Below are 15705 nucleotides of genomic sequence, written 5' to 3' on the forward strand. Positions count from 1 at the left end.
TTTGGATTTTTTTGGAGTATGTTTTATCTCTTGTATTTACATTGATACTACCATATGGTAGGTTGTTAATGAGTCTATACTGTTATTAAAATATAGTTAATGCTTATAGGTTTTAAATTTTGTGATTAGCTTTACATGTAGTTTTGTGGAATTTAAGTGTTTGATTTCATTTATTAAATTTACTAGTAAAGCAGCAGTAGGAGAGTAGTTGAAATAATCAGAAATATCATTAACTAGATTGTATTATATTTTTTTACTGTAAATGTAAAGTCGATAGTACATATTAAACACACAAATCTTAAAGAGTTCTCTCATCCTATGTAGTAAGTAAATCCTCTTTTTCCACTCATATTATTCTAATTAATTAGGATAGAACTTTTTCTTTTCTCTTAAGAAATTAGGTAATATTAGAGTATTACTGCTTTCCCTCAGGGGATCAAGAGTACTAAATGATTAGTTCCTTTAAAAGTTTTAACTTGCGCCTTTTCAACAATGTTTATTCTGAATCTGCATATAAAGTATTGCTGATGTAAATGAATAATCAGCTTTAATTTGCTGATTGATCTTTAGATAGAAAGAAGTGCTGTATCTCATCTTGTAAAATTTCAAAAAAGTACATTTTTAACAAAATTCATAATAGTATCAATCATTGGTATTTTACAAACTGTAACACTTATCAAGCTTTCTTCAAACCTCTTAAACACTAATGACATAATCAGTCTCTCAGGAAAAGTGACTATTAGAATAAATGTATAAGGAGTACATTTTATATATGCTACATGGAAAAAATAATTCAGGGCAGTGAAACTTTTGAATATATATGCAAAATTCTTTTGTTCATTTATGACGAATAAAAGCAATACTTTAATCATGATAAAAATATCTTTAGTTTTTGACACAGCAAATGAAAAGATTCTATCAGATATACTTAAAATAACTAAGAGTTGAAAGTACATATAAGATGATACTGTAAAAATCAAACATTGGATTATCCCAATAGTCTTTTATAAATACTTATATGAATAATTTTAATTTATTTCTTTAGAAATCAAATGAGCATATAGAAACTTGTAGGAAGACCACTACATAGTTAAATTAATTATAAGCCAGTATTAGCAAATTCAAGTGGAGCACATGTATTAATAAATAAGAGAATACATTTTAATATTAAGTTATAATAGTAAATGTTACAGAAAATTGGAAACCATGCATATATTTTCTTATTAAATACTTAAGTAAAAAGAAACACTTTTCAACTTTTTGTTTTAATCTTAAATACTTTAAAATATGTACATGGATGCATGTAACTGATGATATAATACATAAATGTTCATGCACCTATTTTTAAAATGCGGATTACATTTTCTTCCGTTCTGATTCTTCAGTAGAGTTAGATTTTGATGCAGGAAAGGCATTTTGATACAAATGTCTGTGGGTTGATGCTGCACTGTAGAGTTTATATAAAGCCTGGAAGTACAAAAGAAAAACTTGAAAAGTATAGTTAATTTTTAATAAACATTTAAGTAGGCAAACATAATTTTACTTCAAAATTGCTCTTCTTCTTTAGTAAAAACATTCCATTTTGAGTTATTGTAATAATCAAATTCTTCCTTATATCAGGCTTAACTTTGCTTTTTTATAACTTGTCCCTAAGACCCATGTTGAAAAGGAGTTGAATCCTTTTTTCCAATTCAGTAGCCTTAATTTGAAGACAGCTATTATGTCTCCCCTGACTCTTTTCTTCATCAGATTAACTATGAAAAGTTCTTTCAACTGATTCTTAGTTGATTCTTAACTATGAATAATAGTTATCCTCAAGATGATCTTTAAATTATCAATATCCTTCCCAAAGGACTGAATATACTATTCTAGTTGTGATCTAACCAGGACAAGATATAGCATAGCTATCACTTTCCTAGTGCTAGATATTATACCTTTCTTAATTTAGTTTTAGACCACATGAGCATTTTTAGCTTCCTTATTATGCTTTCAACTCCTTTTGAGCTAGAAGTCCACCAAAACTTTTTCAAATAATGCTTATCCAAATTTCCCCAATCTTTTTTTTGTAAAGTTGATTTTTTGAACTGATATATTTAATTAAATTTCATATTACTAGAATTAGCTCAGTATAGAATCCCAACTGTGATACATTTGCTATCTTCCCTAGCATTATGTCATCAGCACATTTAAAAAGCGCATCACTTACACCTTTAAAAATGTTTCATAACATGCTTCTGTACCAGCAGAAAGCAATGACACAGGACAATTCTGAGGGATTTATGGTAAAGAACGCTACCCACATTCAGAGGAAGGACTGCAGGAGAAGAAACATAAGAAAAACAACTGCTTGAACGCATGGGTTGAGGTGGACATGATTGGGGATGTAGACTCGAAACTACCACATCAATGCAACTATCAACAATTTGGAAATAGGTCTTGATCTATTAACACATGATGTTAAAACCAGTGGAAATGTGCATCAGCCATGGGTCGGGGGAGTGCGGGGGGGGGGGGGTGAAAGGGAAAGTAGCATGAATCATGTAACCATGTTAAAAATGAATTTTAGTAAATGTTTAAAAAAAAAAGGAAATTACAGGGGTCCCTTTGTTGGCACTGGGCATAGACTACTGTACTGCTCATAAGTAGTTCTGGGTTGGCAAGGAGGCCCATGAGGAGCAGGTATCCTGGACACAGTTTCAGGAGGAAAAAGAGACCTTATGTTCATTCACAGATTGGAGCACAGGCCTTTAGAGCAATGAGCACACTTCTTTTTAGATCATAACAGCTGGGAAAAACAAAAAAACTTATATATCCCAATAATTATCTCTGAAAACAGTAGCACAAAAAACCTTTAGTTTGAGATAGTGCCCCCTCAATCCCAATGGCAAAGCCTAACTTTCACATAAAGCTTAAAGTAAAAAAAATAGTTTGGGAAAATGAAGAAACAATAATAAAAATATCCTGACTACATGATGAGAACCACCAGCCTAGAAGTGACAATGAAATTAAAGCAGCTACATGCAAAGAAAAGTGTGAATTGATCTCAGCCCAAGAGCTCAAAAAGGATTTTTTTTAAAATAAGAGAGGCAGAAGAAAAATTGGGGAGAGAAATGAGTGCTGCAATAGAATCACCAAAAAAAATGTAAACAACTTCTCAAAGGAGGCTCAAAAAAAAGGGGGAAAGATGTACAAAAATTGAAAAACAACTACTCGAAAAAGTAGAATTAGCCAAATGGAAAAAGAATTGCAAAAGCTTACTGAAGAAAATAATTACTTAAAAATCAGACTCGGTCAAGTGGAAGCTAATGATTCCATAAGACATCTAGAAACAACAAAATAAAACCAAATCAAATGAATAAAAAAAAGCAGAAGAAAATGTGAAATATCTAAATGCAAAAATAGCTGACCTAGAAGAAAAATTGAAGACAATTTAAGAATTACTAGATGACCTGAAAGTTAAAAAAAAAAAGCTTTAAAAAATTATATTTCAAGGGGCAGCTGGGTAGCTCAGTGGAGTGAGAGTCAGGCCTAGAGACAGGAGGTCCTAGGTTCAAACCCGGCCTCAGCCACTTCCCAGCTGTGTGACCCTGGGCAAGTCACTTGACCCCCATTGCCCACCCTTACCAATCTTCCACCTGTGAGACAATACACCAAAGTACAAGGGTTTAAAAAAAAAATTATATTTCAAGAAATTATCATGGACAATTTATGCTGATATCCTAGAACTAGAGGATAAAATAGAAATTGAAAGAATACTTAATTTCACTTGATGAAAATGATCTCCAAACGAAAGCTCCCAGGAATAGTATAGTCAAATTCCAGAGCTCCAAAATACTGCAAATAGCTAGACAGAATTCAAATATTATAGAGCCAATGTCAGTGTACCACAAGTAATGGCTTCTACATTAAAGGATCAGAGGGCTTGGAATATGATAATTCTGTAGGTCAAATGAGCTGGATGACAACCAAGACTCACCTACCAAACAAAACGAGTATAATCCTTCAGGGAGATAATGGATATTTAATGAAATAGAGGACTTTCAAGCATTCCTGGTGAAAAGACCAGAGCTGAACATTTGACTTTCAAATATGACTTGGGAAGCCTAAAAAGGTAAACAGGAAAGAGAAATCATAAGAGATTAAATTGTTTAAAATTCCTACATGGGAAGATGATACTTGTAACTCTTAAGACATTATTAGGGCAGTCAAAAGGAGTATAAATTGACAAATGAATCAACAAATGAGGAAGACGGATACATTGGGAGAAAAGTAAAAGAGATAGAATGGAGTAAATTACTCAAATAACAAAGCTTTTACATGTAAAAGACCTTTTATGGTGGAAGGAAAGTGGAATGTGTGTGTCATGGGAGATCTTACTCTTGCAGTCAGAATTGATTCAGCCAGGGAATAGCTTCCATATTCATTTGGGTATAGAAATTTATCTTACCATAAGAAAGTAGGAGAGGAGGGAGATAAGAAAATGACTGATAGAAGGGAGAGTGAATGGGGGGAGGTGGTCAGAAATAAAGCACTTGTTGAGTAGGGGCAAGATGAGAGAGAAGAAAAGTTTAAATGGAAATAATAGACTTAAGTTTTTAAGAAATACATCTGAAGCAGTGATATATACAAAGAGTTAAGGTAAGAGGCCAGAACAGAATCTATTATGTTGCTGCTAAAGTAAAAAAAGCGGAGGTAACAATCATGATATCAGATAAGGAAAAATAGATCTAATTAAAAGACACAAGCAGAGAAATTACATTTGCCAAAAAGCACAACAGATAATGAAGTAATATTCACCAAATGGTATAGTATCCAAATTCTTAAAGGAAGAGAAATGTGTAGGAGGAATTAGATAGCATAACTATACCAGTGGGAGACTTCAAATTTTCCATCTCAGAATTAGAGAAGTCTAACAAAAAATATTAAAAAGTTAAAGAATAAAATTTTAGCAAAGTTTGATATGACAAATCTCTAAATTGAAAGGAATATATCTTTTCTCAGCAGCACATGGCACCCATGCAAAAATTGACAATGAAATGAGAACACAACATACTAAAATTTATGAGATGCAGCCAAAGCTTTACTTAGGGGGAAATGGATATCTTTAAGCACATCAAAAAATATAGAAAGCACACATCAGTGAATTGGGTATACATTATAAAAACCAGAAAAAGAATAAAGAATCCCCAATTAAATACTATGTTGGAAATCCTGAAAATTAAAGGAGAGATTAACAAAACTGAAGGAAAACCATTCTGAACTAATAAAACTATGATCTGATTTTATGAAAACAAAAGTAAAACCCTAGCTTTTAATTTTTTTTAAATAAAGAAGAAACCAAATTGTGAATGAAATGCAATGAAAAAGTAGAATTCATAAAAGGAGATGAAATTAAAGCAATTATTGGGAGCTATTTTGCCCTTTTGTCCAATTATTTGTCAATAAATCTAACAATCTAAGTGAAATGGATGATATTTTAAAAAATATAAATTCTTCAGATTAACAGAAGAAGAAATAGAATAAACAGCCCCACCTTAGAAAAAGAAATTTTATAAGTCATTAATAAGTTAGCTCCCTAAGAAAAATCCCGAGAGCCAGCTAGATTCACAAAGTGAATTCTACCAAAATTAATCCCAATACACTTAGTACTACCAAATTACTTTTATGACACAAATACGGTGCTGATACCTAAACCTAAACCTAAAAAGAGTAAAACCAGAAAAAGAAAACTATAGACCAGTTTCTCTAATGAATATTAATGCAAAAATTTTAAATAAAAGAGTAGCAAGGAGATAATAGGAACGTATTGCAAAGCTCATATATTATGACAAGATGGAATTTATACAAAGGAATGCAGAGCTGGTCCAATATTATGAAAGCTTTCAGCATAATTTACTATCAATAATAAAACCAGCAGAAATTACATGATTATTCCAATAGATGCAGAAAACACTTATGACAAAATACAATACTTGTTCTTATGTTTTTAGTTCAACACTATATTCTTAGTGTTTTTTTAATACTAGAAAGAATAGGAATAAATAGAAATTAAAATAAGAAATGGCTACCAAAACCCATCAGCAAGCATTATTTATATTAGGGATAAGTTAGAAGCCTTTCCAGTAAGATCAGGGGTGAAGCAAGGATGTCCTTTGTACTAGTGGGGAAAAAAGAAATTAAAAAGATTAGAAGCAATGAGGAAACAAAACTCACTCTTGGCAGATGATATGATGGTATACTTAGAGAACCCTAGAAAATCCACTAAAAAACTAGTTGAAATAACAACTTTAGTAAACTTGCAAGATAGAAAATAAGCCTACATAAATCATTAGGATATTTATATTTTGCCAGCAAAATCCAGAAGCCAAGAGATAAGAGAAATTCTATTTAAAATAACTTTAAACAGTCTGGCAAGACTAACTCAGGAACTAAATGAACAACATTACAAAACACTTTCCACACAAAGTCAGATCTAAACATTAAGAAAACCATCTCTTGGGTGGTGTAAAGGTTAAATTTAGTGGTTGGACTTAAATTATATGAAATAACATGGTCTCTCAAGTCAGAAGTTTATTTATAAAATAGAGTGGGAACAATAAAGTAGAGAAGTGTGAAAGAGGTTAGAGAAAACACCTATATTAGTCCTCAGCCAGGAGGGCTGGTAGTGAGTAACTACAAGGCCTCCTCTAAGATGGAAGCTAGTCTCTTAGGAAACTTGGAAAGTAGTCAGCCCTTTTCACTCAACCAACAAAGTAGTCCAGGAGTCAGAATCTAAGTTGATGCCATGATCCAAGCCACAGTCTCCAGTGAAGTTCTCTCGAAGACTATTTTTAGGAGACACTCTCCACCAGACTCAACTTTACCAGACTGCCTCAGCCTCATGAATTCGTGGCTTTTGTGGTAGTTTCCTGTTCCTGCCCCTCTTCACAGGGCCAATCACAAGTTTCCAAATTGTCCAGTCCTGCCCCCAGGGACAGTGTCTGTGGGATTGACTTCTCACCTCTAAAGGTGTTAAGTCTTCTCCTAGAATTCACACATTTCTGAGTTGTCATCCAGTTTGGATTCACATGCTACTGAATTATTACCCAGTTAGCACCTGGGTGTCTTCCTTTTGGAGGTGCAAACTCCTGTAGTAAGAGTTTCCTTTATTTTAGGGTCAAGTATGTCTATATGCTTTTGTTGATTAATTCAAAAGTAGATAAAGGAGAGTTAATCTTGTCCTTACAATCTAGAGTGGTACTAAATAGGGGTACTTAAATTATTGTTAACCAAAGCTTTAACTCCCAACTAGTCAAAGAGAACAAAAGATTTCCTTTTCACAAGTGTAAACTCAGAATAGACAAAGAGAACCAAGAATTTCCTTTAATTGTGGTCAAGCCAATATAATAAAAGTGACAGTTCTAAACTAATTACTTCTTCAGTACCATACCAAAAATATTTTATAAAGCTAGAAAAAAATAACAAAATATATCTGGTAAAAGAAAAATCTGGGGGCAGCTAGAGGTCCAATGGATTATAGAGATGGGAGGTCCTGGGTTCAACTCTGGTCTTGGACACTTCCTAGCTATGTGATTTTGGGCAAGTCACTTAGCCCCCATTGCCTAACCCTTATCACTCTTCTGCCTTAGAACCAATGCATAGTATTGATTATGAGGTAGAAGGAAAGGGTTTAAAAAAATTTTTTTAAAGATCAAGGACATCAAGGGAATGAATGAAAAAAATGCAAAGGATAAGCCAAATGTAAGCAATAATCAAAATAATATAGTACTGGCTAAGCAAGAGAGTGGTGGATAAAATGAACAGATATACAATATACAGTGATAAATGATCATAGTGATCTAATATTTGATAGATTCCAAGATCTAAGCTTTTAAGATAAGAACTCACTATTTGAAAGGAACTGCTGGGAAAACTTAGAAACAGTTTAAAGTGTAAAACCATAAGCAAATTAGGGGAATTTGGAATAGTTTATCAGTCAGATATATGGACATGTAAAGAATTTACAATTAAATAAGAGATTAAAGGTATTATGGGAAATAAAATGCATACTTTTGATTGTATTAACTTTTAAAAGGGTTTGCACAATTTTTTATGGAAAGTTTCCCTGATATTGGCATAATTTCTCAAGTATACACAGAACAAAGTCAAATTCATAGGAATACAAGTCATAATTGATAACTGATTAAAAGATATGAACAGATGAAAATCAAAGTCATAGGCATATGAAAAAATGCTCTAAATTCTTCAATTAGAGAAAGGCAAATTAAAGCAACTCTGAGGTACCCATCTGAGGTATATGTTCAGATGCAAGGTGAAGTAAGCAAAGAATAAAATCGTACACAGTGTCAGCAATATTATATGATGATCAACTGTGAATGATTTAGCTATTCTCAGCAACAGAATAATCTAAAACAATTCTAAAGGACTTAAGGTGAAATCCACTTCCTGAGAAACAATTAGTCCAGATGCCAACTGAGGTGTACTTTTTTAAAAACTTTATTATTTTTTGAACTGCGTTTTCTTTCAGAAACTGACTAATATGGAATTATGTTTTTTTCCTAATTACATATGTATACCCTTTCATTGAGGGACAGAAGGAGAAAATACGGAATTAAAAGAAGAATGTTAAAATGTTTTACATGCAATTAGAAAAAAATATTTTTTAAGTTTTTAAATGCCTACAGTTGGGAGAAGGAGGAACAGAAAGGATCCTGCATCACAGAATACATGAGTGTGAGTTAAGAAGATTTGGGGGCAGCTGTGTGGCTCTGTAGATTGAGAGCCAGGTCTACAGATAGCAGGTTCAATCTGGCCTCAGACACTTCCTAGCTGTGTGACTCTAGGCAAGACACTTAACCCCCATTGCCTAGCCCTTATCTCTCTTCTGTTTTAGAAAAAAAGAAAAAAGATGTAAGAAGACTGGAAAGGACTTTGCCAGAGATTTTTATATTTTTTCCTAGAGGTTAAAAGGAGTAAACTCTCGTGTGTGTGTGTGTGTGTGTGTGTGTGTGTGTGTGAGAGAGAGAGAGAGAGAGAGAGAGAGACAGAAAGAAACATGGTCAGACATGCTTTAGCAATATTAATTTGGCTCTTGAGTGGAGAATGGATCAGAGTGGAAATAGCTTTGGGGCAGGGAGACTAAATAACCTATCATAATAGTCCAGGCACAAGATGGCCTACATTAGTGATGCCAATGTGAGGAAACAAGGGGATATATCTAAGAAGTGTTAGGCAGGTAAAATTGAGCAGATTTGGCAAGAGACTAAGTATATGGTAGAGTGAGGAATCAAGACTGGCAATTACGTTGGCGAGTTTGATTGTATGAACTAATGAATAAGATCACCAAATGAAATGGTGTAGAAGGAAAAGAGAAGAGGGTTTGGCCATGAGTCCTGAACAGCACCATTAGTGGGATGCCTTGTATAAAGATCCAGAAAAGGATATGGAAAAGAAGCAATTAGAAAGAGATCTAAGATTGAATAATGTTATGAAAGTTTAGAAAGAAGGGATTAGAGTATGGATTAGATTGATTATTGACTGTGAGACTTCAAGAAGAGAATAAGAAGGAAAAGGCTATTTGGCAATTAATTAGATTATTGGTAACTTTGGGGGAAACAGATTTTGGGGTAAATGATGAGGTTAGAAGTTAAACTGTGGAGAGTTAAGAAAAGAAGTGGAAAGAAAATTAAAAATTAGTAATGAACCCAGTCGACATAGCATTGACTGTTGACAGCTTTCTCAGGGGGTTTAGGCACAAAAAAGAGAAGAGATATAGGATGGTATCAGGGATAAATGGGTCAAAGTGAAGTTTTTGTTGGTTTTTTTTTGGATGAGAAAGACACGTGCATGTTTGTAGGCAGTAGGGAAACAGTCAATAGACAGAAAAAGAATGAAGATAAGAGAGGGGAACGAAAGTGGGGTTGGAGTAATCTTTGAGAGAAGATGAGATGGAAGAAGATTGATTTTACATGTAGAGGAGTTTGCTTGGCAAGAAGGGCTATTTTCCTTCGTGTGAGACAGGAGTGAAGAAAAAAGTAGCTGAAGGCATTTTTAGTGATGTGAAATGAATAGGAAAAGAGAAAGAGATCCTCTTTTGTGAATGATCTCATTTTCTTCAGTGAAATATGAGGCAAGGTGGTCAGCTGAGAACATGAGGAGGGGTATGCAAGGTGTGAGAAAGTATGTATGATAGGGAGAAATCTGCTGGGAAAAAAAAACAGGATATAGTAGGATCACTCATGTATGTAGAAAGTTATAGCCTTATCAAGAAGGGTCACCTTTTCAATGAAAAATAAGAGTGAAGAATCATATGATGGCAGAAGGTATATGGGTGATGTGAATATTAAAGAGGAGGGAAGAAGGAACTGTCAATATATGATCTCATTCTGACAGAGAAAATTGGATGGAATGGAGAAAACTGGATGCATATGTGCAGAGGAATATTTTCCCTTGGCCAGGAGAAAGACCAACTCTTCATGTGAGAGGAATGAAAGAGATAATAGGAAAGGCATTTGAGCAACAGGAGAGGAAAGGTCTTAGTGAAGAGTCTCAATTTAATAATATGTTGCAAGGTTCTGCTGAAAGGGTGGGGAGGGTGGGAGAACTTTGGGACTTTTGAGGAGGGGTGAATAGGTTTGGAAAAACTATTGGAATGAATGGGATTTTATTAGGGATGTATGAAAGAAATGAAATCAGTGAAGGTTCAATTAAGGTTAACATCACAAAAAGTTGTAGTTTATCCAGTTAGCACAGTTTTATTTTCTTACTTTTGTGTCCTTTGTATTTTCTTAATTGATGATTAAAAAAAACACAACCTTCATCCCCTTTTCTTGCAACAAATAAAACTGGTGAAATAAAACAATTTGTGCAACTGCATCAGAAAATGTTTGATATTGTTGTTCTAAGAAAGATGAAGTATTTAGCAAATGGTTCTTTGTATTTAACCCAAATTTTGATGTCTTTTACTATTGTTTTCATTTAGTCGGTCAGCAAGCATATAGAAACACTTTTTATATGCTTATCACTATATTAAGCTTTGTGGATACAAATTTTAATATAAGAAACAACCTGAAAATAAAATAAAAACCCAAAGAATCCAACTTTGGGGACAAAAAAACCCACTATTTGATAAAAACTTCTGGGAAAATTGGAAACATCAACATCTCACACTCTACACCAAGATAAATTCTGAATGGGCAAATGACTTAAATATAAAGAAGGAAACTAAGTAAATTAGGGGGATAGAGAATAGTATACCTATCAGATCTATGGGACAGGAAAGAGTTTAAGACCAAGCAAGAGATAGAGAATGTTACAAAATGTAAAATGAATAATTTTGATTAAAATAAATTAAAAAGGTTTTGTACAAACAAAAACAATGCAACCAAAATTAGACAGGAAACAACAAATTGGGGGAAAATATAACAAAAACCTCTGACAAAGGTCTAATTACTCAAATTTATAAGGAGCTAAATCAATTGTACAAAAAAGCAAGCCATTACCCAATTGATAAATGGGCAAGGGACATGAATAGGCAATTTTCAGATAAAGAAATCAAAACTATCAATAAGCACATGAAAGAGTGTTCTAAATTTTTAATAATTAGAGAAATGCAAATCAAAACAATTCTGAGGTACCACCTCTCACTTAGCAGATTGGCTAATATGACAGCAAAGGGAAGTAATAAGGGATATGGCAAAATTGGGACACTAATGCACTACTGGTGGAGTTGTGAATTGATCCAAACATTCTGGAAGGCAATTTGGAACTATGTCCAAAGGGCTTTAAAAGACTGCTTGCCATATCACTCCTGGGTTTATACCCCAAAGAGATAATAAGGAAAAAGACTTGTACAAAAATATTTATAGCTGTGTTCTTTGGTGGCAAAAAATTAGAAAATGAGGGTATGCCCTTCAATTGGGGAATGGCTGAACAAATTGTGGTATCTATTGGTGATAGAATACTATTGTGCTAAAAGTACTGAACTAGAAGAATTCTATGTGGTCTGGAACTGGAACGACCTCCAGAAATTGATGCAGAGTGAAAGGAGCAGAACCAGGAGAACATTGTACACAGAAAGTGAAACACTGTGGCACAATCGAATATAATGGACTCCTCTACTAATGGCAATGCAATGATCTAGGACAATTCTGAGGGACTTAAGAGAAAGAATGCTATCCATATCCAGAGAAAGAACTGTGGGAGTAGAAACATAGAAGAAAAACAACTGCTTGATCACATGGGTTGATGGGGATGTAATTAGGGATGTAGACTCTAAACGATCACTCTAATGCAAATATTAATAATATGGAAATAAGTCTTGATCAATGACACATATAAAACCTAGTGAAACTGCTTGTTGGCTATGGGAGGGGGATGGGAGGAAGGGAAAAAAACATGATTCCTGTAACCATGAAAAATACTCTAAATTAATTAAATAAATAAACTTAATTTAAAAAAAGAAACCTTCACTGATTCTTCTAGACCAGTAATGGGCAAACTTTTGAGGTTGGTGTGTCAAAATTCTCCAAAAAACCAAGCATAACTCAGGTGGCGTGTCACTGTGAGAAAAAAAACACCATAATTTCATGATATTTATAGTAAATAATATCATCGAAAATGGTTACACGTGTCAGTGCTGCCACACATCATAGGTTTGCCATCAGGGTTCTAGACTTCAGTATTTCTCATAAAATTATTTTTCTCTAGTTTGTATATATTTTGGATTCATTTTTACCCATACTTTTTGCCCTCAAAAGAATATAAGCTCCTTTAGATATTTTTTTATTTTTTGTCTTTGTCCAGTGGAGAGGACAGTGCCCAACAGAGCAGGAATTTAATAAATGCTTATTGAATGGGCTTCTAAATTAAGACATCTTCATTGTGTGTAAATGGAATTAGCTCTAGCCCATTAGTGGGAGGGGAGATGAGTTACCCACACGTGACAATAAGTAACAAATCAAGAACAAGGAACTGCCCTTTGGGCAGTCCAAATCAGTGTAGAGGCTGCCATTTGTCCACTTGAATTAGAGGTGGACCCACAGGAAGTGATGAGAGACACTATCTCTTCAAGTATGATGGTTACTTCCTGTTGAGGCAGTTCCCGCTTTGAACTTGGTGCTGAAGGTCCTAGGCTGAGACCTCAGACTGCTTCTACTCTGAATTGTCACGTGGGTAAGTTAGGCTGACTTCCTTGGCCTACCTTGGCGTTTCCAAACTCTGCCTTAAGTAGGCTTAAAGCCTCTCTGATTGCTATGGTCTTGTGACTTGTAGTTTAGTTTAATTAGCCTTTTAACCTTCTCTCTCCGTCCAGGCTTCTACAGGCCTGAACTAGTCTCTCCCTCTCTATTTCCCTACCTTTTACCTTCATAATTGTAAATAAACTACCTTAAACCCGATCCTGACTTGGGTCTATTTTAATTGTGGAATCAATCTGAATTATTGATTCCTGGCGGCCACACTTTAAATATATATCTATAAAATACCTAAAATCTCCCTCTTACAATTGATATGGGTGTTGGGTTAGAATCACTAAGGCACAAACAGCTTAGACATGGAACTAAGATGAGAAAGATTAGCTTCTAAGCCAGTATAGTCATATGACCAATTTGATTTTCTAAAGGCAATAAGCCTGAAGAAGTTTATCTTTCTCTGGGTTACCAATTACATCCAAAATATAAATTTAAATTCTTTCTTCAGAAGCATAATTCCTGTATATTTAGAAAAGTGAAATTAGACTTAAAATAACCTGGTTAATAGGTTAGAGCTGAGAAATGCCAAGAAATTTATATAAATGCTCATAAGGATGGCTTCTGTTTATAACGATAAAGTAAAGGAAAAATATAGTTATGAATGATTCATATTCTATATTTCCTTTTAGGTTAATTTTACCCCCAACATTAGTTAAGCATCAGTGTTCATAATTATGCTCACTTTGTTCTGTAGTATAACAGGAGGCAAGAGAAACTTAAGAATTCTGAAACTACATCATAAGCCCAGAAAAACAAAACAAAGATACCTACATAAACAATGTTTTAAACTACAACTTGATTTTGGTCCAAATAACTGGCAAAAGGTAATGTAGAAGACAAGTCAAATATTGTGTAAAATCCACATAAAATGAAAGCCATTCATAATTAAGTGCTCTGGACAAAACAAACTCTTCAAAGATTACTCTGTTTTACAGAGTGGGGGGGAAATGGTCTTTTAAACATATTAAAGCATTTTTTCTGTATCTTAATAACTATAGTTGCAGAGAAAATGCTATTACATATTTAATAAAGAAGTTTTTAATAGAAAAATTTACTTACCTCATTTGTACTTCCCTGTGGTAAAGGCAGTTGAAAAGGGGAAAAAAATAGTATCTGTGTATATATTTTGCTTCAATTTTAACTAATATTAGCACTTTATTTAAAGCATTGCAATACAGTTAGCTTTTGAAAAAAGAAAAAACCCAAAATCCTGTCATAATGATTTCATAATTTATCAGCATAATTTGAAGAATTTGGTAATGTATTCCCTACAGGTGGTAGAAATCTAGGAACTTTTGTATTCACATGCCCCCCAAAAAGTTTTTAGTGTTATTGCTGCATTACAGTATCCCATTTTCTCCATGGTGTTGTAAATAGGATCTTGAAATATAAAATATCTTCTTAATTCTTCCTAAATCTATTATAATTTTTAGGTGCACTTTTGTTCTCCTGACATTATTGCAGAAGCATTTAAGTACATTTATTTTCCTCAAAAAATTCTTAACTCTAATACCATTTCATTTATTCTCATCATGTGACTGAACAAGTGAAAAATATCTAGAATAACAAAATATATTAAAAGAACAAACTTTCTTAATGACATTTTTGAAAGAGAGTGGACTAAGTACAAAGAGTTGAAAACTTCATTGGGTCCTGTGATTCTTTATGTGACTTTTAAGTCATTGTTTTCTAAGCTTAAAATGTAAAAGGATTAAAATGTAATTAAGACTGTAAAGATTTACAGTCTTAAAATAGCAAATGATAGTAAAACTCAATTATGTGAATGGTTTGAACATATGCATCAGAGTTGCCAAAGCATTTGATTTGGCCCCAATTTATAAGAGTTTCTCCCAGGCTATTAACTATTTCATAAATCTTCAATAATTCTAATATGACCTTGTCTTTCCAGATCCTGTAGGAGTATTATATTATGTAACTCCCATATATTTAACTTCAAAATATTTTGTAGGTCAATATCATTGGAGCAGAACCTTAGTTTTTTAGTATATGTCTCCATTGTCTTAGTTATTGAGCATTTATCTAGGATCTTTTGGTAATCCTTTTGACCTGCTTGCCCTCTTATTTTTCCAGTGCAATTACAACCGGTTGACTGACTTCTATTTTAGTATGCAAAAGGTAAATAAATATTGTTAAATTTTATTTTATGAATGAATATTATTATTTATTCATTTACCTTTTTTGCTTGTTCCAACTAATTCATGCAAAAGATTATCATTTTGTTTTTGAAGACATTTTCAGAAATCTGCATTATTTCTTGTAATCTTAAGAATAATTTCTTTATTCATCATTGACCACATGGTGAACTTCTCCATTAAATCATTCATATATAAGAATTTGGTTATTGATTTCTCAAGGTTATTTTCCTTATGATATATGATCATGATCCATGGAAAATACAGTGAAGACAAATTTGGTTCCATTGATTTGGAAAAAT

General features: G+C 33.3%; 1 protein-coding gene across 1 annotated transcript in view; it reads right to left on the bottom strand.

The window, feature by feature from the left end:
* Positions 1-1037: 1037 nt before the first annotated feature.
* The window catches only part of ATL1 (atlastin GTPase 1), a 120754-nt gene continuing 106086 nt past the window's right edge, over positions 1038-15705 (bottom strand). The window contains exons 16-17 of the mRNA XM_044659945.1: positions 14310-14324; positions 1038-1467 (exon numbers count right to left, since the gene is read on the bottom strand). Coding sequence (XP_044515880.1) covers positions 1357-1467; positions 14310-14324 — 126 coding nt within the window. The 3' untranslated portion in view covers positions 1038-1356. The remainder of the gene's footprint in view (positions 1468-14309; positions 14325-15705) is intronic.

Source organism: Gracilinanus agilis, chromosome 2 (genome assembly GCF_016433145.1).
Source record: "Gracilinanus agilis isolate LMUSP501 chromosome 2, AgileGrace, whole genome shotgun sequence".
Taxonomy (NCBI): domain Eukaryota; kingdom Metazoa; phylum Chordata; class Mammalia; order Didelphimorphia; family Didelphidae; genus Gracilinanus; species Gracilinanus agilis.